The sequence below is a fragment of the Ciconia boyciana genome, chromosome 4 (assembly GCF_034638445.1).
Source record: "Ciconia boyciana chromosome 4, ASM3463844v1, whole genome shotgun sequence".
NCBI classification, from domain to species: Eukaryota; Metazoa; Chordata; class Aves; order Ciconiiformes; family Ciconiidae; genus Ciconia; species Ciconia boyciana.
The window spans coordinates 41,100,342-41,126,741 of NC_132937.1; the positions used below are offsets into that span (position 1 = coordinate 41,100,342).

The following is a 26,400-nucleotide window of genomic DNA, read 5'->3' on the forward strand; positions in this document are numbered from 1 at the left end:
AGGTGTAGGTAAAAAATGGTTGCCTCTCCTCTCCTCTTGGTATATATTACTCTGTGTGTCTTGAGCTGCAGAAGACAGGTGGAGCTGGTATTTGTTGTACCTGCCTGTTCTTCAGGATTTATTGAGTAATATACATGGCCTTTCTGTCTTTGGTAAGTTGAACTTCATGGTACCTTAACCTCTCAGGCAAAATACCCAATTATGTGGTTTTTTGAAACAATGTTCAAATTCAGCTTTTTAGTTTTTCTTTCCTAGGGAGTATGATCTTCCAAAAATAGGGAATATTTTGGAAAAAAAGAATATAGTAATTTTTAAAAGTCTTATTTTGTTCATCAAATCTGTGACTATACAATATATGTTTATCAGAAGACTTTAATTTTTATCAGGGTATCTGCACATTGTTTGCAGTCCTTATTTATCATGTGGTAAATGATAATTCCTTTCCTTGAGAATTGTTATAATTGAAATCCATGCTAACAAATCCTTTCAACTGAAGAGGTAACTTGTCTAAATGCTGAATCACAGATAGTGGGTTTTTGTTTGGTTGGTTTGGTTTGGTTTTTCAAGTTCATTTAAATTGTAAGGCTGGAGAGCAAAGCAGAAAGAGACCAGTTGAAGCCATCTTTCTTCAGTGATCAAGACTGCAATAAGTGACTGGGCCTGGAAAAGAAACAAAATGTAACTAATTATTTTTACAAGCTGCTAGAAATTGTTTATAGTAGATTTTATGCACTGTAATTTGCTAAGGACAGCTATCCTAATATGATATGAATTTATATTTTCCAGAATGTTCATGGAGGTTATTATGAAACATGGGTATTACTTAAATGGTGCGTTGTTTCAAAGGAGGGCATGTGCACCTGGTGAAGCACAGAGTATCCATATTTGCAAAAATGTTGGTAGGCAGTATATAACTGAGGTGTAACTCTTTATATAATTTTATGTAGTGAGGCAAGTTTTATGTTTTTTTTCCTTTGTTGGTTGACCTAATTTTTATGACGTTTCAGTATTAAAGTATTTTTCTTCTGGCATTGTTCGTATAGAAGTAGATCTGGCAACAGATCACTCTCAAGACACAAGGACAGACGCAGATCCAGAAGTCCGCTGAAAAAAAGGTCTAGATCTAGGGAAAGGCGGAAATCAAGAAGTCGTTCTCGTTCTCGGTAAGTTCCGTTCCTAAGAAATGATACTGTTGTTCTTAGCACACAGCACAGTGTTTTTGAAAAAAATCTAACAAACCTTTTAGGTGATGATAAAGCATGGAATCTCTTAATGCTTTAGCCTGTCCCTAGGCTTTGTCTGTGGGACAAAAGAATAGAAAGTAAATTTTAATGCTGAGTGTACGGGTTTTGGCTGGGATAGAGTTAATTTTCTTCATAGTAGTTCATATGGTGTGTGCGGGGGTTAAACCACCACACCAAGGTACCTAAACTTTGATAGTCTAGGCTACATTTATACCAACATGCAAGCTGACCGAAAATAGGTAACTGTAATTGCCTGACTTTAACCAATAGATTAGGAATGTTCTGTGTAGCCTGTGCTAGGCTACAAAAAAGTGGAGGATTGTTGTTTGATCTGTATCTGTCGAGAAGGCTGGATTCAGGCTGAACTTGATCCTGCATTCTCAGAACATGTATAAAGTTTTTGTGCATGAGCTTTTGTTTTTGCCTTTGGCTATCTCATATTGGCCATACACTGCTGTGGGCACAAATGCATGTATCTGTTATATGGCATATTTGCATTTCAGGATCTAATATACCTATGTTTTACCTAGTCTATTAATTTTTAAGTCTGATCGTCTAATTATTGAACTGTGAAATTCCAACAAGATAATAACATAACTTTCTGAGGGATGAAGCAGTGAATATTCACAAAACAGAAGTGCCTGTGAAAGTAGCTTCATTAATAGAAGTCTCAGTACTTTTCTTTCTGTTTCATCTCTGTAATTCCCCTGATTCATTTAAAGGGAGCTTCATATTTAGGTTGTGCGGTTGCCTCTTTTTTTTTGAGGGAAGAATTTTTGTGGGAAAGAGAACTGCAGATCTGTGGACCTCAGTGGAAACAGGAATAGGCTACATAGCTAGCTGGGCTTTATTGATGGATCCTTTTGATTCTCTGTTGCTGTTGTCCGGAGCTTCTTGAGATATCTGCTCACTGGAAGGGGCAAGTCAAATGAAATCTCTGTGATAAATTAACTGGAAGGCACTTCTTGGGTCATTGTGAGACTCTTCGCTGTTGCAGGGATTACGTGCTGTTTCATCTGTATAAGCTTACATTCCTTCTCTGAGACTTCTAAAGAAATATTTGCCAAAACCTGAGGGGAACCAAAGCTGTCAGGTCACAGAGCATACAACAGCCTACTGTTTATTAGCAGTTGAGAAGAAGATACAGCCAAACACTTCTGTTGAAGAAAGGTGGGGGCTGTGCTTAGGACCTTTCATGTGTGAAGAAGTCTCTTTGAGAATCTTTAAAAATCCTAGAATAGGTACCAATACCAATAGACGCAGCAACTTCTGTCAGTCTGGTTCTCTTGGATATGTAAAGGCCTGTTAATCAACTTCTCCTCTTGTGCTTTCTCCTGTTTCTGAGTAGTTGTTCATTTTCATATGTTGTAGAGGCAGGTCTAGGAGTCACGTGTCTCTCGGCTAGAAAGGAAAGATGGAGTCTTGCACTTCTAAATAATCCTATACCAAAATGTAGCCTTCCAGCCAAAGCTGTGATCTAATGAATTTTTGTTTGGCTTGACAACTAGAACATCAGTTGGAATTTTCCTCACTGTTCTTTTTATGAACATGTATCATTCTGCCTGTCCCAGAGAAGCTGACTTGTTCTGTTATCCTTGCTTCTGTTTTTACTGTATTAACAATTTTTCAATAATTTTCAAATTCCTAATGACATTACAGATGATTGAATTGTCTTGATTGAGTTTTGACCTTATATTTGCCTTTTGAGGGAATTTGTTTGGTGAAATTTTATCCCTGTTTTTTTATTTCTGTGTATTAATTGTTGTTGGACTTCCAAGCAGTTCCAGGATATCTGTGTGAGAGAACACTTAGAATAAAGACTTCTGTCAGTCAGCTGTCATTATTCATGTGGAGGTGGTTAATCTGCAGCCCATTTTATGTGGACACACTTTTAGTAAAGAGTAGATTTACAGATTGTAGAGTTTGTGTCACTCCTGACAAAACGTATAAAATTTATGTATGTATAACAACATAACTGTGAGGTGAAGGGACATATTATCTCAAAGTGTAATAACATCACTCTGAAGATCACAGTTGGATTTGATTTTGGCCTCCCCTTCTCCAATTTGGTTTTCAGTTTTTTCCTAGCTATATAACCTTTTGCTCATGGTGCACAGGGGTGAAAAATTAAAATATTGACTAATTACTATTTTTCAACAGAGACGCATACTTTATCTTGAGCAATTAATGTATGCTAAAGAGCTATTTGTAATTTTAATTGGAAAGTTCAAAGATGAATTAATGGATTTGTGTTTGGCTTTTCACAGGGACAAGAAAAGAGACAAAGAAAAGGTCAAGGAAAAAGAAAAGGCCAAAGAAAAGGAGAAGGAGAGAGACCGAGACAAGGAGAAGGAGAGAGACCGAGACAGAGACAAAGACAGGGAAAGAGAGCGAGATAAAGAGAGAAACAGGGAGAGAGATAAAGAGCGAAACAAAGATCGAGAGAGAGTCAGAGACAAAGACAGGGATAAGGACAGGGACAAGGATAAGGACAAAGATAGGGACAGGGACAAGGACAGGGAAAAGGAGAAGGAAAAAGACAGGGAAGAGGTAGACCAGAACAAGGAAAAAGAAGATACTGAGAAAGAGGGAGAGAAGGACAGAGAGAAGATTAAGGACAAGGAGGGAGATAAGGACAAAGAGAAGGACAGAGACAAAGAAAAGGAAAAGGATGGGGATAAGGAGAAGGAGCGAGAAAGAGAAAAAGAGAAAGATGATAAAAAGAAGAAAGAGAAGAGATCCAGAACACCCCCAAGAAGCTATAGTTCTTCAAGAAGATCTCGTAGCTCCAGCAGGTTTGTTTAGAATTTTTTCATGCTTTTTTTGACTTGTCAGTTCAGTGAGGCACCATCCTAGTTTTTATGTATCAATATCACTATGTCTCTTACTAATTACATTTGTATTGGTTTTGTTTTGTAGATTTTCCTAGAAAGTAAAATCTATTACAAAGAGCTCTGCATGATGCCTGATAGATCATAGTTTCTTGTTGGGCTGCTGGTGCTTGCCTTTCACATAACCATATAGTATAGTCCTTGAGGACAGTGAGTAGATAATTCTTGTGCCATTTCTCTGCGTTGGAGCCATCCAAAAGCTTTGATAAAGTGACATCACACATCATCTTTGTCCTGATGAAAGTTTGAGTCACTGTTACATAGTTCCTTGGTTACTTACGTACTGTACAGTGTTGGTCTGCAGATCTTATGAACAGTTGAGTGATAGTACTTGCCACTCTTTAGCTGGATGGCTGAACAGCAGGAAGCAAGCATGTCACTTGGCTGGCTAGCCATTTGGAAGGTGAATGTATCTCGGTTGGAAGATAAGGATACCTTGTTTAGCTGGTTAGATGGCCAGGTACAAGTGAAAAGTAACATTCTTTAACGATGCCGATAGTAAACAGGAAAACATTTGAATGTAGCTGTTGTTTTTGCCAGTGAGAGAGGCTAAACTGGGTGGAAGTCTGGATAAATTCAGTACAGCAAAAGGAGGCTGTGAGGTTGATTCTAAGCTCTGTAAGTGGACTAACTCAGGCATATTCTGAAAGTGTTGTGGCTAACTTAAGTTCAGAAGCCTTGGTGGAAAAAGTCCTTTCTGAATAGCACAGGAATTAGGTAGTTCAGTAATATCACATGTCAAATTTAGATAGCAAATTTTATCTGGTACCTTGAGAGAATGAAATGCTGGATGAATTGAGAAAAGTTCTACATATTATAAACATTTCACCGGACAAAAGCAAAATTCCCACAGTCCTCAAAATTCAGGAGTTCATGGTTCATACAAGGCAGAAAAGGGTCTGATGGTTTCTGAACATTCTGTTTGCTTTACATGAAATGTCCATGTTGTTTTGGAGGTTTATGGGCAAAATACTGTGGCTTCTTTAAGCATATGCAGCTTCCTATTTTAATGCTTTTTTAACATCATTTCATGCGTTTAAGACCTACACAGAGTAGAGGTAGTTTTGCCAGCTTTGAAAACATAAAATTTCTGTCTGTAGGCCTCAGGAGTGTTGAATTAGGTAAGTGTAGAAAAAAGATTTAAGATTTTGACAATGTGTAGCTTATGCAAGAACCTTGGTGGAAGACTGAGTTCCTAATGTCAAATAGCAAGTGTAGTTAGCTGGATGTTACCAAAAATTCATACTCTAGTTTGCAACAGTTAATGCTCTCCTTTAAGAATCTTGCTATTTAAGAAAGCGCCATGGAAGGCTCAAATGCCATGTACTTGGGCAAAGAATTATAGTGAAAATCAGCACATCTCTTCTAGTGGATTCACAGTACAAAACCCTACTTTGATAGGAAGTTAAATTTTTTTATCGGATGTTAGTAAACAAGGACAATGTTCTTTTGAAAATGGAGGATGAGAGAAATACAATTTTTTATATGGATTTACAATTCTTTCTTCAGATATAGCATTATCCTTAGGGTATCGATACTAGGGCCAATATTGTTGAACATCGTCATCAGTGGCCTAGACAGTGGGACAGAGTGTACCCTCAGCAAGTTTGCAGGCAATACAGAACAGGGGATAGAGGCTGGTATACCAGAGGAGTGAGCTGCCATTCAGAGAAACCTCGACAGACAAGAAAAATGGGCTGACAGGCATCTCATGGAGTTGAACAAAGAGAAGGGCCAAGTCCTGCACCCAGGCAGGAATAACTTCGTTGCACCAGTACAGCATGGGGGCTGACTGGGTGGAAGGCTGGCTGGCAGAAAAGGCCCCAGAGGTCCTTGCAGCCAAGAAGGCCAGCAGTATGCTGAGCTGTGTTAGGCAGAGTGTTGTGAGCAGGTCAAGGAAGGTGATTCTCTCCCTCTCCTCAGCACTGGTGAGGCCACATCTGGAATCCTGTGTCCAGTTCTGGGCTCCCCATTACAAGAGACACACAGACATACTGGAGTGAGTCCAGTGAAGGGCCACAAAACTGGTAAAGGGCTTGGAGCATCTGTCATACAAGGAGAGACTGAAGGAGGTGGGATTGTTTAGCCAGAAGAGAAGGCTGAGGGGGCATCTTACTAAGGCGTGTGAATACCTGATGGGAGCGTGTGAAGAAGACAGAGCCAGACTTCTCAGTGGGGGCCAGTGACAGGCTAAGAGGCAGTAGGCACATACTGACATATGGGAAATAAAGGCTTTTTTCTGATGTTTAAATTATATTTTTTCTTGGCAAACTGGAACCAGTTACCTTTAGGGATTGTGGAGTCTCCATCCATGGAGATACTAAAAATCTGACTGGATGTGGCCCTGAGTAACCTGCTCTAATTGACCCTGTTTTAAGGTGGGGGAGGGAGAGATTGAACTAGGTGGTCTCCAGAGGGGTCTTCCAACCTCAGTAATTCTGTTATTCTCTGAAAAGTAATTGTGAATAGGTTGGGCTACAGAGTCCCAGTTAGCTTGCACTTAGGGGTATCTGTTTACTTTGGTGATTGACGTTGCCTAGTTGAAATGGTTACAAACCTTTCTGGAGAAGATTATCCAATACACTGGCATTTCAGCTGCCTGGATTTACAGTGCAGCACTGAGCTGGGACTGCTGATCGTTTACCTGATGAGTGTAAAATATTGGACAAATAATTGTCTTTTTGGAGAAGAGGTGAAGGTGGAATAGGACACACAGGACCTTCTAAGAAGTAGGTGGCAACTGACCTTGCTTTACTGACAGACAGCATGCAAGTACTAGAAATCAGATGGCTATGTGTGATTCCTAGCTGAAGGAAGAGACACAGACCAGAGGAAGAGGAGGATCTGGCTCCTTTTCCAACAAACATCTACAGGCTAGCAGAGGAGATAGGTACAGAATATTAGTTCTGCGTATGATTAAGAGACACGGGATCACTATCAAAGTATTCAGACTTGTTTTTTCTTAAATTTTGCTGTATTAGTATTGCTTAAGAGCATTAAAAAACCAGGTGCACAAAAATCTTTGTATAGACAAATGTAATAGAGATGGAAACAAATACTGTCAGACACAGCTGTAGTTCTTCAACTTGAAATATGAAAAGCAGAAACTGAAAATTAGATTTAATGAATAAACAGTTTACAGTTTGAACGGAATTACTAAGGCACTTGGTTACTCACAGATGTTATGCTGGAAAGCAGAATAAAGTGGGGATGTACTCTGTGTAGCCCAGGTGGGAGCACTGTCAGAATAATATATCAATTTCCAGTATCCTCATTTGAAAAAAGGTGATCATAAATGTGAAGATGTTCAAAATGAGATGCATGTTAACTAATGAACAGCTGATCAGTGGTTGTGTTATTTTCTCCATGATTTTGAGGCCACTTTATATTTTTTTTTACCAAAGATCAAATCAAACTTAAGATGTTGCTGAACAAAATAGTTAGGAAATTTTGTCCTGTGCAGCTTCAGGAGGTCACAGTAGATGATATTGTCAGACTATCAATCCAGATAGTGATATTAGGCATATCTTAATATGTTCTTTTTTAATTTATCTAATAACTGTTGATTTCTTGGCCTTTCTAAATATTGAAGATACAAATATTCACACCTAATGGTGTGAATTGCAAAAGCTGGTATGCATAAGTGTAGCTTTTTTGCCATATCTTGAAGTGCCGTCTCAATTAGTTATTAACTTCCCTGTTTTTCCTTGATAGTTTTTCCTGTCTGCTTTTCCTGCTCTATGAAGAGGTGATAGGAAAAAATCATCTTACTTTGACAGAGAGAGGTTCTACGTTTATGTTGAATGAAGCTTTACTGGCACAGTTATTGCCTTATTTTAACATGTGCCTCAGTATGTTTGCAACCAGTTAATGTTTTGTTCTATTCAAGATCAGACTCCATAATAGCAACTTCAGCAAATTCCATATATCTATGTAAAACAGCTGTTTTCTAAAATAGTACGAGCTCTTCAGTGTGTTACAGAATGATAACATTCTGTTGGCTGAGCAAGGACTGCTAGGAAAACAATAGATATTAACTTATTCAGATTTTGACAACAGCTTTAGCTTCATTTTGCACTGTTTGCTTCTAAACCAATAGGAATGCTAGCTCATGTATTTAGGAATTAAACTTCAGTCAAGCTGAACTGAAATTACAGTGATCTTCATGTTGTAATGTTACGTTTTGAAGTTCGTATTGCTCAAGTTATGCCTTTTGTCTTAATGTGGCTCTTCATTCAATTGGATTCTTTTTCTGACTGACGAAACTCTTTCTTAATACCGGATTAGTGAATTCAGTTTCCATTGTTACCAGCATGTGAGGATAAACAAAAAACTAAAATCTGAAAGGGCACAACCTTTTTTTTCCCACTTCCAGCCTCCCCTTTCTCACCAAACTGAAACATACAAAAATTTTTTTTTTGCTTTGTACAGTTCATATATTGTTGGTGATATATAATGTTAAATTCAGGGATATTTACTTAGTTGTGTCAGATCATTTTAAGAGCTTTCTGTTTTTATCCACTTCCTGAGTTTCTTATTTTTATTCTTTGATGATCTTTAATTTCTTGGTCCTGTAGAGAAAGGCGTAAAAGGAAGAGTAGAAGTCCCTCAAAGTCTCCCAAAACATCCAAAACAACAAAAAGAAAGTCTTCACGAACTCCTTCTCCGAGAAGGTTAGTTTAATGTAAACATAAAAGTTGATGAGCCATAAAGGAGGAAGAATTTATAGTATTTTCATTGTTTTACTGCCTTTGCACTAATCATCTCAGATGATTTCAGATGGTCAGTATGATTCAGTTTTAGTTTAAAGCAAAAACAAAACAAAGACCTTCATGGATTTGAGCTTTGTTATGCTTTCAACTAGAGAGTTTCAAATCTGTGAAGAATGCAAATTTGCTTCAAGTCAATAAAAACCCTTAATCGGATACAGATTAATTTGGTTTTCTCTTTGCAAATACCATGCGTACTGAACACATGCATTCCTTAGCTCTCTTCAGTCAAAAAATCCCCTTCCCTTTATGAAGGGGTTTTTGTTACGTTTTGGGGTTTTTTTTGAAAACCCACAGATGAGAGTTTAGTTTACAGTGAAATGGTTTGAAGGTTGTTGCTGTTAGATCAAATTCTGATTTGACTAAAAATTTTCTTAAACAGAAACAAGAAAGAAAAAAAAAGAGAAAGAGATACAAATAATGAAAGAAGAGAAAGAGAACGCTCCACCTCCAAGAAAAAAAGCAGTAAAGAAAAAGAGGGGAAGGACAAATCTGACAAAAGCACCACTACTTTGAAGGTAAGCTGTGTGACCAAGTGATAAGCGGAGCGAAGTGGTGGTAGTGGAGCCATTACTGAAATTCTCTCCCTTCTTTTTCTTTCTTTTCCTCCTCCCTTCTTTTCCTCTTGTTTTCCGTACCAAATTATTACCATTTGGGTTTAACTCTTGCCAGTTGGAGACCTACAGCTGGTGTTAGTGGGCCGGCTTGATAAGTCTCTGTGTTTGAACTTTACCGGACCTACAGGAGCTTGTGTGAATAGGTTATGGACACACTTGTTTTGGTTTCTCTTTCCTGTTCTGTGCCATATATTAGGATGTGGCTGGCTGCCTATCTGTATGAGCGGGGAGGAAGCAGACTGTGTTACTAAGGAGCAGTGTTCAGGGACAGCTTGGCTGTCAAGCTGAAAAGATTACTTTTGAACTCTGCAGTTCAGCCTCTCCCTGGTTGCTTTGGTCTTGGTCTGCGTATTGGACTCTACAGGAATAAAGTTGAAGAGTTGGGGAAGAGTGGTATGGGATTTTCCCCTGCAAAATAGAGGGTGCTGTAATTAAAAGAAACATCTTCAAATTGTTTAATATTAGAATTTGAAAAGCAGCATGCCTTTAAAGTCTAGTTTGTTGTACTCAGAATTACTCAACTGTTACAAAACAGCTGGTTTAGGTGACTCTGTCCACATGCTTAAGTAATTATCTTACCCGAGATCTCTCTTAAAATCAGATACCTGACAAAAAATATGAAAGAAAAAATTTAATCCTGTTTTATTTAGAAAATATAGTGAAATCTTAATTTCTGGAGCTGTTTCTCATAGGTTTCATGATGCTGCTTGTTCTGTTTTTTCTGGATATTAATGATAAAGACAGATCACTTTATGGCAACGATTTCTTGGATGACGGGTTGTTATGAGTGCCTAACTTCAGCTAATTGAAAATAAAGCCTTTTTTTTTTTTAAAAAGGAAAAGACGCTGATACCTCTATTCTAAAAATTGCTGAGACAAGATAGGCATGTAGAATTGAGACAACAAAAATACCAACAGTTGGTTGGAAGTCATATCCTATAATGCTAAGAATATGATTTTTTTGTAAAATAATTTTATCTTTGGTAGGACAAAGATCACACTAAAGAGGATCAGAATTCAGAAACTGACAAGGAAGTAGACAACAGAGATACACAAAGGACAGATGAAGTCAAACTACAACAGAATGGGAACTGTCAACCAAATGAAGAAAACCTCTCAATTAAAATGGAAGAGGTTTAAAGCAAAGAACGGACCTCTGATTCAACTAAGGAATGAAACCCAAAGCTTTTTATTTCCCAGAATGAGGAAGAAAATGTCAAAGCAATCAACCTGAACGTGTTGATAGTACTAGTAGCTCTTCCAATTCTTGTGATAGCTTTGTTGTCTTCTTGCTGTAAAGCAAGAAAGCACGGACCAGTAGTCATACCATGAAAAGGCAGATGCCATCAGAACTATTCATCTCTGAAAATCCATGCATTTCCATGATGGCTGTACTTATTTGTAAAATGATTTATGTTAAGTTTTGCTATAAGCTGTTACAAATAAGTAGAAACTGAAAGATGTAAACCTGTACTACCCAAAAAAAAGCTGAAGATATGCATTGAAGGTTGTTTAAAATATTGCTTGTTGATGAATTTTGTATTGTTTTACCTTGTGGGTTAAAAAATCCACAAAAACTTCAATGTGTACTGTTTGATGTGCTTGGAAATGGTGCATAAATATACACACTTTCTTTTGTTGTAAATGACAACTGTAGGGAAAGGATTTTTAAACATAAACACAGTTTCACAGTTCCTATGTTAAATGCCCACTGACTAGTATGTTTTTGTTTGCTCACTGCTTGAGATTCTTGGGTTTTATTATTTAAAAGAATTTCTTACTAATATCCCTAAAATTAATATTTCTTTTTAAATATTTGAACAACGCATGCTACTTTTCTGTTCCTAAAAGGAACATTGCCATGTTATAGAGAATAGGTTAGCTTAGTGGGTTATTTTGGGGTTGTTTGTTTTGTTGTTTTCTTTTGTCCTTCTATAAGTGAGCACATCTGTATGGTATTATCAGAACTTACAGCTTTGTTTTGAGCCGTACTGCAGTGTGTCTGTTCAGCTGCAACTAGTACAGGTGCCATTCAGAAAATAAATTTTTCTGATTTGTTTAAAAAAATATGGGAGCACAAGCAGAAGCTTTAGTGCCTTCTTAAAATGTGGTATTTTCTAGAAATGTATATGTGCTGTTACTCATTTTCAGCTAAATTTTACATGATCTCTGTTGCTATTTTGCCAGCACCATACTGTAGAAAAGAATGCAAGTGATTTGTCAGAACGGTTGTTTGATTCACTTGTTAAAATACTGAAGCTCCATTCTTACTTTTATTTTTTATTTTTAGAAGAGATTTATAGATGAAAGCAAAGATGCAATTTGGGGACCACCACTGTACAAAAGCAGTAGCTGAATCAAAGCATTTTCTGATCACCTGCATCAAAGACAGCCCTTTAGACATTTAATCTACATTTGGATGGCCTTAATTGTTACCTCTCCTTCATCTTCTCTGATACCTGTTGGGTGATATAAAAGGAATTGTATGCAAAGAAGGGGGGATAAATAATTTGGGGAAAAAAATTAATTTACACAGGAGTTATATGGTAGAGATTCTTTTTTCATTCTTTGGGGGAGAAAGCATGTAAGAAGAGAATGACAAAGCAAATATTTTTGTCAAGGTAAAACATGGCTTGTCTTCTCTGAACTAATTTAATCTGTTACATGAGATTTCTTCAGAGTCATACATTTAAAACTTACTTACTTATACGTAAAATCGAGTAGATTATTTTTAATACAACTTAATACAATCAAATGACTTAATTGCCTTACCTCATGGGAAGAGTTATTACTTTCAGTTAAAAAAAAAAAAACAATAGCATATTAGCTATTTGCTTTCAATTTGTTTTTCTTTTCCTTTGCAAAGTTAATTCTTCCAGAAAAAAAAAAAAAAGAAAGCATATTACAGAGAATAAAAAATTTGCCCAGTTCCTAAGGTAATGAAACCCAGTTTGATTGTGAAGCTGCTTAATCACTCTTCATTTTCGATAGGATTTAATGTTCTTGCCACTGTGTACACTTAAGACTATAGAAAATGCTTTACCATGTAAAGTATAGACAGTCATTTTTGTGATGTTTAAGCCACATGCTGTTGGCTGGTAAACAGCTTATTCTGATAAAAGAATGACAAATCTGTATGCTTACAGAAAGACTGTGAAGGATTGTGTCTTGCAACAACAGCTGTCTTATTTATGATGTGTAAGTAGCATAGAGCAAAGAGATTGTTTGTATACTTGTTATCTTTGGTACCATTTCACTAATAAAATTAAGTATTTTAGAGGGAAGTTTCTGCTGGTACATATTTATTAAAGGAATATTTTTAGTTGATCTGGTCTTATTCACGCAGCTTCTTTGATTTGAAACGTGGATACCAGTGAAAATATACATGTATTATTTATAATATCTTTGAAAAGCTAAGTTTCTCCTTTGGGAGGAATTAGAATTCTTGCAGTGTATCATGTTTCAGCTGATGCTGGTTTGATTTCTTGAGTTTTGTTATCCTGAAATTGCATAGCTCTATTATATATCAGTTACAGAATATGTAAAGGATTGCGTACAGTGAGCTAAGAAACATGCCTTTGGAAATTAATAGTTAAGGATGGCAGCCTTACTAGCTAACTTATCACATGTGTAAGTCCATATGCAGCACATTGTTATATTCTATCTGAATTAATGGTTCCCTTACAAAAAGTTGTTTGTTTTTTTTTTTAAAAAGCAAAAAACCCCCCAAAACAACCAACCACCAAACACACACATTTCCTCCCCACTTCAAGTCATATTTTCTTACAAATGCTGTATTTTCTGGTTTTGCTTTGTGAATACTGTGCAGATCTGTGAGGTAGTTAAGTTCTTTTTGTATTAGGTGTTTTACAGTTCCCCTCTTCCTAAAAAGCCACTACTAGAGAACTATTATTCTGTAAAATGCCTGTCTCTGCAGAGGGTAGCTCAGTTTTAAACCAGTAGTGTAGCACAGTAATGAAGCTCCTGCTTGCTCCGACAGGATTGTGTGCATCATCCATTAAATGGGTCCAGCTTCCACTGGAAGTCCATTGCCTTCATCGTTAACAAACTTGCATGCTGAGCTGCCATGTCCGGATTATTTGGTTTTGCACTTTATAAATGAGATTAAATTGAGTGGAGGTTTTGAGAGCAGTGTAGTTCATGATAGCTGTATTGTTCTAAATGTAATTTCATTTGAGTCAGCCTTTATTTGAAAATGTTGTGACTCGTAATTGCTCAGAAAAGTGATGATACGGTGCCATTTTGCTAAGACCACGTAAAGCACATACACGTAAGCTTCCGTTAGTGACCACAGTTATTTCACAGCAGTGTTTCTGCATAACAGATAGGATTTTTCTTAGGATTTTGAAAGAAGAAGGTAGCAGAAGACAGCTGCTGGTGGATGAAACAGGATTCCAAGCTCAAAATAGAGGTGGCTGTGACTTAGATAAATTCATTGAAGTGAATAGGTTTACACAGGTGTGAGGGATGAAATTTTGTTTGCAAACACTGATAGTAGTATGGTATGTAAAGAATATTGGTTTTCATATTTCAGAATTAGAATTAACAGGGGAAAAAAGCACTTCAGTTGGAAACTAGAAACACCTGAAGAATACCTGAGAAATCAGTGAGGTGTGGGTTCTGCCTACTCATTAGTCACCTGCTAATATTTTTGATGGCAATTTCAGTTAGATACCTCTGAACTAGCTTTACATTAGCTGGCTAACAGCAGCAACCCATGCACAGCTTGGATTCTGAAATGAACTGTGGCCACTTGAGTGTGTTTACTCTGCTCAAAGAAGGTAAATTCTGTAGTCTGTAGCATGCTTTGCATTGCTTGCTAGTGTTTTCTGGCCCAGTTACATCTAAGGCAATACCTGACATTACTTTGAAACTGCAAATCTGTTTGCTACGTGGTAGCTTCTCTGTGTTGCCCTTAGCTTGTACTGGTATTTTGTAATAGATATTAGATTTAGGGATTTCTGTGATTTTCTTTTGGTCTAAGGAAGAGATAATAAGTAAAGGCTGCTTTGTATGATACAAATTATTGTATACTTCATACCTGTCCTTATTAGTGTGTTATTTTTTTCATTCATGTGTATGACTGTTGCAAGCAGTAATGCCATAGTGATGTGTGTATCTTCTACTTTTAGGTCTGAAGCATCTCTGCCTCATTGTCTTTTTGTTAGTTTGTAATGAAACAAGGTTAGAGTTCATGTATTTTAACTTTGCTAGCCATTCACTTAGAGGAAAAAAAAACAGACAAAAATAATCTTTAGTTTCGTAAATGTTTAGTGTGAAAATTGCATTATAATGGTAAAACAAATAAGCTTAAAGATGTGAATTCTGAACAATGATTTGCAAACTGGGGCATATTATGGGTCCTACCTGCCACTTGGTACTTTCAGTTTTTTAGCAATCGATTATTGCATTTGGTGTTATCATAATTTTAAAAGTGAGAATTGGACTTAGTGACACAAAGGCTGAGATCTGGAAATGGCTAAAATAATGTAAATCGTAGGCATTTAGTTCAGAGAAATGTAGTTTTCTCACCAGAGACTGGAGTGTGGACAGTTGAAATCTGTAGATACTGTTACATGTTATTACCTAAAGAGAATCTAAAACTTAATTTTGTTTGCTAATATGTAAACAGAAAAAAAGTTTTCAGCCTGTACCTTAGGTTTATTTTTATATGCTGAAAAGTGTAATTAAAAGAATATTGAAAACTAAAAGCACTGTACAAAAGGGATTTTTTTTTTCTTTTATGTAAGAGAAATACACTTTCAATTGTGTTTAATTTGAAACTTTTAAAAAATGCATGTGGTGTTTATTTCAAATTCAAGAATGCTTCATTTGTAGGAAAGTCCTATTGCAGGATCTGAGTACGTTAGTATGGGGGTTTCTTCTGTATTCTCTTCAATATAAAACAGCTTAACAAACTTGTCTGACAATACGTGGAGGCAGGTACTTTCTGCCTAGTTTGAGGAGACACAGCTCTAACACTTTGATTCTGTATTGTTTAAGTTAATACTACAGATGAGAAGCTGTCTACAGACTTCGGTTTTCACAATGCTTTCTGAAACCGTGAACTCTTACTATCTAAGAGGGCAAAAATTTTTTTTTTAAATTGTCATGACAGTTTTATGATTGTTGAACTCAATACAGGAGAACATGGACAGCAAAAATTAATTTTTAGCTGTTTATACATTTTATTCAGAAAGTTTCGGCTTACACTTTTGTTTTTAATTCATTACATTTTTTACATTAATCTAGTGCCAAATTTGACACAAGACTAGAGATTTTTGGTGTACAAAGTATGTTCCGTACTAATCTTGTTAAAGAAATTATTATTCTCCCATTGAAAAGGTTATGTGTGTCTTTTTTGACCTGAAAGACTTAGCAGCAATGGTAAAAGAATAACTTCATCTTCCTTTCACTCAGTCCTTGATGTCATTAATGAGGCTGCCAGTTAAGTTGCTTTCTTAGAAGAAGCTGTTGCTCTACTCAGTAAAACCTTCCTTAGTGCAAACATTTAGAACTGCTGCTGCACTGATGAGTAAATCATGGGCCACTTAGGAATTGCTACTTCATAAGTACATAATTTTCATAATAATTTAAGCAAAGGAATGAGTGATCTGCTCTGGAAGCATCAAGAGAGTAATTTGACATGCACAGTTCATGTAGTCAATCAGTAGATCTTTTCTGGTATTTTTCCCACCGATACAGGAGCTATGATTAGTTTGTTATACACAGCACCTATCACAGTCTGGGTTCAGATATACCTGGGGAACTTAAGCACTAAGCAGCAAAAATATTATTTCCCTTCTCAAAGGTTGATATTTCTGGTAATAAAGTAGGTCTTCAAAGTTTAATAAACATATAACCAAACTTGTTCCATGTTGGTAGAGTATATTTTTGCATTAATGAAGCAACTATGAAATGGTACAAGTAAAGAAATGTCAAATGCTGCTATTACGTTGTTGTTATTTTTGTAAATAAACAATGTCCCAAAGTCTTAATGGTGTCATAAACTCACTTCCACTAAATTTGGATGAGATACAGCAAATGGCTGTGAAGCAATTCTTTCTCTCTCTCTCTCTTTTTTTTTTTTTTTTAGGCTACATCTGCCCCAGAGAATCAAGTGCTTTGTAACTGAGTCTTGTTGGACTGATACTGACAAGAATATTACAGGAAAGGTGGCGAGGGGTTCAGTAATTGAATGTATCATCACTGTTTAGTTACAGAAGAGGCTTCGGAATCCCCTGGCTGAGCAGGGGATTTTCTTCAGAGAAAACTACCATAGTTCCACCAGGGAGAGCTTGTCACTTTGAAACAGTAAGTTAATAAATGTGGCTGTATAGAAGTGTATGTCAAAATTCCTTTTTTTTTTTTAAAGTAGGATCAGGAGTTCATGCAGACCTCCTGACATTAACAATACATGTCAATGTATTGTCATGGATATTTTCATATTAAAATTCACTGTTTTCAGTGCTTAAGCTTCTCTATTGCTTTGTATAATGTGTAGGAATCTAAACAGCAATGATTAAGATGTGCTTCTCAGCAGACTTTTGCTTAGTAGGGATCTTGTGATTTTTTGAGAACAGTCATGTCTGTAATGAGACTTGTGGCTGGTTTAACTCCTACTGATCAGGTGATTTAGTCAACACATCTGCATAACTGCAACACATCTGGATAACTGCATTTCATCATGCTGCTCCTCTGAATGTGAAAGCAGGGGAAAACAGATCTGAGAAATATATTGAGATGTCTTAGCAATGGTTCAAAGTCATATATTACCTATTTATATTATATACTACCTAATTTTCTTAAGGAATTACTCACAAAAAAAATTTCTTTTTAGAGGATGTGATTGAAAATTGACTAAAAAAGTGGCAGTCTTTTAAAATCAAACTTTTTTGTGTACATGGCTTGTTTTGCCTATTTGTTTTCTTAAAACAGGCAGACATGAGTGTTAGTACTAGTCTTTTATTAAGTGTGCTGCTTCAGTACCAGACCTGGGGAAGACTGTGCTGCTGCTTCTGTTTTTCTCTGTACAAATCTTACATTTCTTTTTAAAGATAAAGCCTAAAGAAAACCTTTAATTTGTATTGAAGTAATATTTTAGAGGGTTGATTCTACTGGATTTAGAAGTTCAAAGCAAATGCGTTGGTCCACATTAAATGTGAACATTAAACAAATGTATAATCATCTGCTTTCATCGGATTTGTGTCTTACTGTGGTGAGGTAACATTTTCTACAATTGTTCCTCTGCTTTGTTCAATTTTAAGGGAATACTCATTTTACTAAGACTCATTTAATAAGTTTTCTGAGCTGTTAAATACTTGTCTTTCTGCTAGCTTGGCGTTTTCCTCACAAGTATTCAACTCTTATGCATCCCAGTCATCCTGCCTGGTTTCGTCAAGACTAAGTATCTAGTAAGGACTAGACTTGTCTGAGCTGTGCTGTAAATCATACTACCCCATGTTACAGATCAGCCTCAAGCAAAATGATCAGTATTTCTGAATGAACAATAATATGGAATAAATAGAAAGACATTATGAGAGGGTATATACTAACCAGGAACAAACATGCAGTGCTTTTTGGTTTGTTTTGGTGTGCCTGGTTAAATTCTCTAGCCAGAGGAGATTTTGGGTAGATGTGTTATTAAAAATGCAGAGAAGAGGGGCCAGCCTCTACAAAAGATGCCGACTGGATATTTATGATGTTAATTGTAAGGTGTTATTTGATCTGCCCAAGTTTCATTTGTATCAGCAAGGAGATCCTTTGAGCTGTTAAAGATTCTTAGAGCTGCGATGTTTGTTCTGTTGCTTAATCTCCAAAAAGGATGGAAAGATGAGAGCTGTATGTTTATGGAGTGAGCCTGGGAGAGCTGGAGACCATTTTATAGTGCCATTTCTCAGATAATGTGGTACACGCAGTAAGTCACTGAAATACTCTGTTCTTCACTCTTCTAATTTTATAATTTATTAGTATTTATTAGAATTTATTAAAGTATACCTCAGAATCTTTTGATGGAAGAAAGTGTTAGACCTGGGTCATTGCTTTGCACTGAATGCATTAGAAATGGGCATTTACTGTGCTTTTATGGCTAGATGAAAGATGGTAGCTAAGTATTGTATAAGTTAATTCATTCTAATAAATCAGATTCCTTTTGATCATTTTTACCCTGGGTAATTTACAGTTGTAATGACTGTAGTAATTCAACAGATGATAATAAAACATAGAAATCCCACTTCTTTTATTTAAGAACTTTCTTTTCTGTCAGATGTGTAACTATTCCAACAGTAGCTCATAGCTGCAGTTGGAAAGAGTAGTATATCCCTTTCGAAGTGATCATGTTTCATGGCTTCTGTGTCATCCTCTGCCTGTAAGATAAGAAATTTTTGCCTTTATGCTCTTTATAGAGAGGGACAAATAGAGATCTATAAAGACCATAAAGGCAAAAATTATTATTTTAGAGGCTATATCAGCCTTCCAGGTCATAGTTCTCAAGAGCTTTATAAAAGCAGCCAAGCATCATTCCTGTCTTGTCTCCCCCAAGTTTAGAAGAGCATAAAGGGGTGAGTAACTGTGCAAGCCTGCTGGTTCCACTGTTGATTTGTCTTCCAACTGACAGGCACACACATGAGATGTAAAATGCCTGACATTAGTGATCAGACATCTCTGGCTGTGATAATATGATTATTTATACCGTGTAAACTGTTGCTGCTGCTTGGTGCTTAGCTAATTGGAAGCTGTGACAACATTTGGGTGGAGGAGGGGCTTTGTGTTTGGGGGCGGGCGGTGCGAACTGTGTATGATTCAGTCTTCCCATTCTTCTTTGTATTTTGAAGGTGTGAACTTGCGTACTATGAACTATGAACTGAGGTAACTTTGAGATGCAGTGGAAGACTAGATGTGTAAATCATGAAGGATTAATGGCTGTACTGCTGAAGAGGACTGCATGCATGGAAGTGGGTTGGTTGCAATGTGAGACAGAGGAATGAAAGTAGTTTGCAATGAGGCCCTCCGTTAGATGGGTACTTAGGCAGGATGCTGATTTGAGGCTTATACAGAAACTTGGCTTTACCACTGTGATTAGATAAGCTTCAACACCAGCTTCCCAGAAAGCGCATGGTGTTCTTGCTTTTGGCTCACTGTGCTGCTATTGACAATATACCCTTTCCAGCACAACACTTTGAACCAATAGGTGGAAACCTTCCTTTTTTAATACGGTTCTGTGTATCACTTACCAAGACACTGCAAATCGCAGCCTGGAATTTGCGGTAGCAATACCTTGTTTTGAAAACGTTGCCCTTCATTGCTGCGAACACAGGCTGGTTGTGTGTCCTGAGAGAGAAATCTCCAATAAAGGTTCAAGCCCCTTAAGGCTTATTGAGGGAGTTACAGAGAAGAAACAGACATGTTAAAGCCAGAATCTGTCCTGGAATTTCAAGAAGTACAAGTGTGATAGCTGGTGTAGGAAGAGCATCTTGAAGAAGTTACGCTATGCTGCACTGCAGTATAAAACCTGGTGCTGGAGCACCCCCTCTTGAGCTGTTGCCGTAACGTTTCAGCTGCTGACTGAAATACTGCATAGACAGACAGTGTGCTACAAGCTTCGTTACAAGCTTACTGCAAAGCACCACTATTTTTAGTACCCTACCACTGCTATTTTAGTACCCTCATGCAGTAGTCATCTGCTAAAATGCACTGGAATGTGATGTACCTATTTATACATTAAAAGGAGGTACTCCGTGTACGGCTTACAGGGCCTTTTTAGTCATATCTGAAATAGCTTCATTTTGACTTTGAGGACATGCCCAGTTCATTAGCTGGTGCCTTGGGCCAGCACTAGGGGGACTGAGGCTGATGTATGTTGGAGGTTTGTGTTTGATTACATGCAGCTAATTAGCTGATGAAATGTATTTGTTTGAACCGTTTCTTTTTTTTGGGGGAAAGGTAATTTAAAGTGCTTGGGAGCAGGAAGGTGCTTTTATTTAATCTAAATCAAGAGAAAATGAAGTCCACCTGAGCTCTGTAATCCTTACTCAGACTGTGACCGCAATGAGAGTTTTGCCAGCGTAGAAAAGAGATGAGAACTGTAAAGTCGGATTCTGTTGACACGGCATTAGGCAGAGTACCGTGGTGCCGGTATGCAATACTGGGCCTCCCACGCAGCACGGCTGGTTCCAGGTCCAAGACGTATTGGAACTGCTGGAATGACAGACTATGCAAGTGTAGGGGTATAAGGAAAAATAAACAGCATATCTTCCATTTTGTTCTGAGTGCTTGGAGCTCTGTCAGTCAACTTGTTCTCTGCATCCAAACCTTCCCTTTTGTTCCCTGAAGCTTTCCAATAACAAACCAGTATTAAAAAAAAAAATAAAAAAATCAAACACAACTGTCCTTAGAAGTTGAAAAAGTAGTATTCTGTTATGCTTGTAACTGGTTCTCCAGTGTTGCTTCTCCATGTGATAGGATCAGCACACCTTTTCATCAGATCTGGAGAGCAGGAACTGAGTCACTTGCAGTATTACAAGCAAAATAGATCGACTATTTGCCAATAAAATATTTGCTGGACAGAGGATTTAAAGTTCACTGCAACCCTGCAACTTCAAATACACAAATATGGAAACAGAGAGGAGAAACCCTGATGCTCAAAGAAATGTAAGAGTAAGAAACATTCTTACAGCAAATGGCATCAAAGCAATTGTATAATGGGTTTATGAGTACACACACCACCCTTTTTGGAACTGCAGACTCCTCAGTCATTCCAGTGGACATATGGCCTGTATATGGTGAATTTAAGTATACTGCCATAGCTTTGCTTTTCTTATTTATGTTTTGCAAAATCCTGAGGGTCTTCTGACCAAGGTTGAGTGAACACTGAAATAAGGTGAATAGAATCATGTACCACTGGATTGCATTTTAACTGTTTTTGGAGCTAGGACTTTTCTCAGCATCCACAAAATCTCTTATGTTAGTAGTGGAAATATTTTTATTTTTTCCTAGTGGGATCTTTACTAGCAATGTTAATTTTCATTGAGCCAACGTTTTCCATGTAAATTTTATCTTAACTTTTCCACAAATGCTCTATAGCATTGGAAGGACATTTGTATGGCCCAGCATAACCAGAGCTAACAAATTAGAACTTCAATGTGACTATGTGCTATTGCTTTTATAGCTATGAGGTACTAACCCATGCGGTCTTGAGATGCTACAACACAGTCTGTGCCTAGATAAATAGCTCATCTATGTATGTTGTATGGGCATTGGCAATTACAACTGGTTCGACACAGCTATGATAATTAAAAATTGCAGAAACACAGGTAGTCTCCTTTCCAGAAGTGAGTATGTAGCACCTGAATATAACACAGAAGTCACAGGGGTCATGTTCATTTCAAGGTAGAGGTAACCCCACAAAAGCCATCCAGATACTGAACGCACAGCCACAGGTGTCATACCAAAAGGGAATTACTGAGCCTTATGGATCCTAATTCTGGTGATACTCAGGACCCATACATTTGAAATGAATGCCAGAATGGTTATTTAATTGCAACTCACAAGAAAGGTGAAGGTTGCTGATAGCCAGGTATCTTGGATTGAACCACTACTAGCATAGTTCAACTGTAGCAGTTACTGTTTGGGAAAGGTCAGAAAATACCCATAAGAGCTTTGTGGTTCTGCTATCCATTTCCATACTAGCAATCTATCAAAAACTGGCTGCAGCCTACAATTTTTTAGGTAAAGTAGCATGTCTACTACTCTCCAGCCTGCCTAGACTCCAGTGTCTCCAGTAAGGACCTGAACCCCTTTCATCACAAGATCCCTGGCAGTGCTGGCTGTTGTTGTGCCTATCATTCCTCAGGATTTTCCTTTATCCTGCCTGTGTCTATCACTTCAACAAATCCAGATTACTTCCTTGGTTAGTTTGTTTCTGTAAAGTTTCTGCCCTGGCCCAGGGAAGGCTTTGTGCAAGGAATTTAGAGCACAAGTCTTACAAGGAGCAGCTGAGGGAACTGGGGTCGTTTAGCCTGGAGAAAAGGAGGCTGAGACCTTATCACTCTCTACAGCTACCTGAAAGGAGGTTGTAGCGAGGTGGGGGTCGGTCTCTTCTCCCAAGTAACAAGTGATAGGATGAGAGGAAATGGCCTCAAGTTGCGCCAGGGGAGGTTTAGATTGAGTATTAGGAAAAATTTCTTCACTGGAAGGGTTGTCAAGCATTGGAACAGGCTGCCCAGGGAAGTGGGGGAGTCACCATCCCTGGAGGTATCTAAAAGACGTGTAGATGTGGTGCTTAGGGAGATGGTTTAGTGGTGGACTTGGCAGTGTTGGGTTAACAGTTGGACTCAATCTTAAAGGTCTTTTCCAACCTAAATGATTCTATGATTCCATTCTATGATTCTTTGAAGCACTGAAGGGGTCTCTGAGGATGGGCAATGTGAATGACCATTTCTAGCATGGCAGGTTGTTTTCAGTTTTATTAATCAAACTGGTGCTTCCGCTGTAGAAATAAAATAGATATGGGGATAATATTATTCCCCTCCATTGGCATGGAGTGATTTGTCTCTTAGCCGCAGTCTTCTGTAAACAGTGCTCAGAAGTGACTGATGTAAGCTGCCTCGAGTTTTATTACCCACATTCATACAGATCCCATCAACACAATACCAGGACACAGTTAACATGATTCAGGCAGTAGACACGCAGTACCATCAAGAGAGAGAGAAAAAGGCAAACCAAGAGCCTGTGACACAGAGTCAAGAGCTCTGAGACAAATATCTTCTGTAAGTAGAGGGCTTTAATGAAGTGCTTCATTATTTTACAATTCTTGTGGCAGTAACTGGGGTTGACTGAGATTGACAGGATGCCCCTGTACTCTCTGCTTTCAGGGGGACTCTGCTCAAGTGCAGATGCTGTTGTGCCATAACGATGGCTTTTAAGGTTGTCAAAGTACCCCAAAGCCTTAAGTTTTTAGGGGATTTGTAGGTATTCTGTAGTTATTATTATTCTGTTTGGTACTTAATACAGAGTGAAAAAAACCCTCTGGAATATTGTGGTTGCTGCAATCTCCTGTCCCAGCCTGAGTAGCTGTTTATCTTGTCTCTGAAACACTGTGATAACTTTCAGTGCTGTCTAGCTAGTGCACCATAATCTGACCTTACATGTAAAAAAAGAAAAAAAAAAAGTGTAAAAAAAAAATCTCTGTGTCCATACTACATTAAAGTATGCAAGAAAAAACATCTACTCTGGATACCAGAAAAAATAGGTATGTACTAACTTTGCTTTGTGCATGTTTTTAGAGGCTATATTAGAGACTGAATATTACATTCCTTTCTCTGTAAATATAAAATGCTAAAACACTGTAACCCTGCAGGATAATACCCCATGCTATAAATCACTATGCTTATGTGCCTCCAGGCATACAGTTAAGTGTCTAAGCTTTTACAATGTCTAAATTCTCACTAATGCTTTCAGTGGTAATCTAGAGCTATGTTGACTAGGAAAAGAAAAGAAAAGAAAACCTAAAAAAGTCTTGGCTTTTATGGTCCTGAGCCTTCATATTTTCAGTTTCACTCTTAACGTAACACATATCGAAGCTAAGAATACTGAAGGTAAGAACACTACTGAAACCACTTGAACAGTACTACAGCACATGAAATGAAATATTTTACATGTTTATTAGTAGAGGAAGGCTTCTGCAGTCATTATACATCTGTATATGCACACACTTTTTTAAACCACCTGAAGAGGTCAGCCTGTTGGACTAGGTGATTGTTGTAGGTCCCTTCCAACTGAACTAGAAATCCCCATAAAAGAACCAAACAAAAAAAACCCTACAAAAACCTAGTTGCCCCTAATCTGAAAACTTGAGCACTATGTGTCTCCTAGTCCTGTGTCCCTGAGTAGGTACATTATTCCACCAAAGCCTCCTTTTTGGCTACATGAAAGTTTTTAGCAAGTGTACTCTTCTATTTCTCTCCACATAAAAGGTTCTTCCTTTGCTCTCAAAGGATACATCATGATGGGATGAGTTTTTCATTTATATCTAATCTCCACACCAGGATTTTTCATGTATCTCTCATTCTCCCAAATGTACAATTTACAGTCTTTATACAAATATTGGATGTGGTATTGCTCTAATGAGATCAATTAAGAATTACATATACTGTGAGCTTTATAACTGAAAGTGGAATACATCCATCCCTTCTATTTGAGGCAAACAGGTCCATGTGTACTTCTAGGGAAATTCTCCTGGCCTGATAAATGGATTTTCTTTAGCAAGATGTCAGGCAATGGCTAATATCATGGAGGCAATACTCACCAGGACAAAAGCCCAAACTGTCTTGAGTTTCATGTATGAAGGCTTCTTCATACACTGAAACTGCTCACAAGCCATTGGTTTGAGTCTACTTATTTACTTTATACTTTATGTGTAACATAATAATATGTACTGGTTTGGTAGGTGCAGAGTAAGAAAAAATTAATTCAATGTTTACAGAGATGAGTAAGTAATTGAAGGTACCAACTGCAGCAGGAAAATAAGTCACTCTGACCAGAAATGAAATAAATATTACAGGTAAGGAGCATGGATATTTCTTACATTTGGGAAATGGACAGATTAGGCTGTGTTCACATGACTACTTGATAATGATTGTATATATCATTTGAGGACTTTGTTGTCCATAACATATTTTCATTTCAGCCCCTCTACTAGATATTGCAAGTAGCAACAGCTCCGCTAATAGCAGGATCATTTGTGTTCTCCTAAATTCAAATCAGGCAAAGTCACCTGATTGAAGTTAAAAAAATGAAGAAAGATATTTAAAAGACTGCTCAAACCTTTGAGGTGGTCTGGGGAGTGCTGCTGTTACCCCTTCTTTCAATGAGCAGAGGTATCAAGGGTAAGTGGTAATGGGTACATTGCTTTGTGGCAAAACAATGCATTTTAAGTGCTAAGAAAAAACAATGCAAAACCCACAGTGAAATACCGGTTGGTTCTTGCCAGTCCTAACAGACATAGAGAGATATAAATAAAGAGAGAGTGAATGTAAATAAGGAAAGTGAATAAAACAGGTTTTGTTATGGGGCCTCACTAAATCAGTCAAGTGGGAGGTATGCAATGTCTTTGAGCTTTTTGTAAGCATGGCTGTTCTATAACTCATACTGCCTAATATGCATGGAAATATTTGTGTGAATGTGAATCGTCCTTCACTTTTAATGAGAGAATTTTAAAAGATGTCTGTCTAAGAAGCCTCCGGTACTTATGGTACAGTTGATCAATTTCTTTCTCCACAAAATAATTTTAATAAAATGCTCTGTAAACTAAAGACGACAACAATAAACTGGGTCTTCTACAACAACTGCAAACCTTTAATGCCTACAGAGTTCATGGGTGAGAAGCTGTTGTAAGCTGGAAAACCAGTTCAGATTCCTTGCACCGTGGAGATACACGATGGAGTCACATAGAGAGCATAGTAAGGAAGACCCTTTTATCCCCTGTATTCCAATTACTCCTCCTCTATGCAAGCTTTGGAGGAATGATTAACTGAACTATCTATTCAGCTCTTGAAGTTTGTCCAACAGATACCGTCATTGCACGCAGTGCGAAATTGTATCTGCAACTACATCTCATAACAGAACATGAATGGATTTCTATGTCTGTGTAAATAAATGTAGGAAGAGATAGCCTTAATTTAATGCAAGTAAAACCTCCAATACTAATAATGATACTTATTATCATCTTCATTTACACAGCACTATTCATCTAAGATGAATAAAGGTGTAAAGATGTAAGATGTAAAGCACTTAACAGTGCTTTATATAAATGGATAAGCATAATTTTCTATTCCTAAATTCAAGACTTTTCACTCTTTTG

The 26,400-nt window shown here is 37.4% G+C and overlaps 1 protein-coding gene across 6 annotated transcripts in view; it reads left to right on the top strand.

Moving 5' to 3' along the window:
• Positions 1–17,560, top strand: part of SREK1 (splicing regulatory glutamic acid and lysine rich protein 1) — a 43,303-nt gene extending 25,743 nt beyond the window's left edge. For 4 of the 6 annotated variants that reach the window (XM_072858749.1, XM_072858752.1, XM_072858753.1 and 1 more), the window contains 5 exons: positions 1,044–1,163; positions 3,512–4,039; positions 8,713–8,808; positions 9,287–9,422; positions 10,509–15,253. In XM_072858749.1, the coding sequence (XP_072714850.1) occupies positions 1,044–1,163; positions 3,512–4,039; positions 8,713–8,808; positions 9,287–9,422; positions 10,509–10,661 (1,033 nt within the window). In that variant the 3' untranslated portion in view covers positions 10,662–15,253. Of the gene's footprint in view, positions 1–1,043; positions 1,164–3,511; positions 4,040–8,712; positions 8,809–9,286; positions 9,423–10,508; positions 15,254–16,638 lie in introns of those variants that run through there. The other 2 variants (XM_072858751.1, XM_072858750.1) reach the window with 2 other exon arrangements.
• Positions 17,561–26,400: the final 8,840 nt, after the last annotated feature.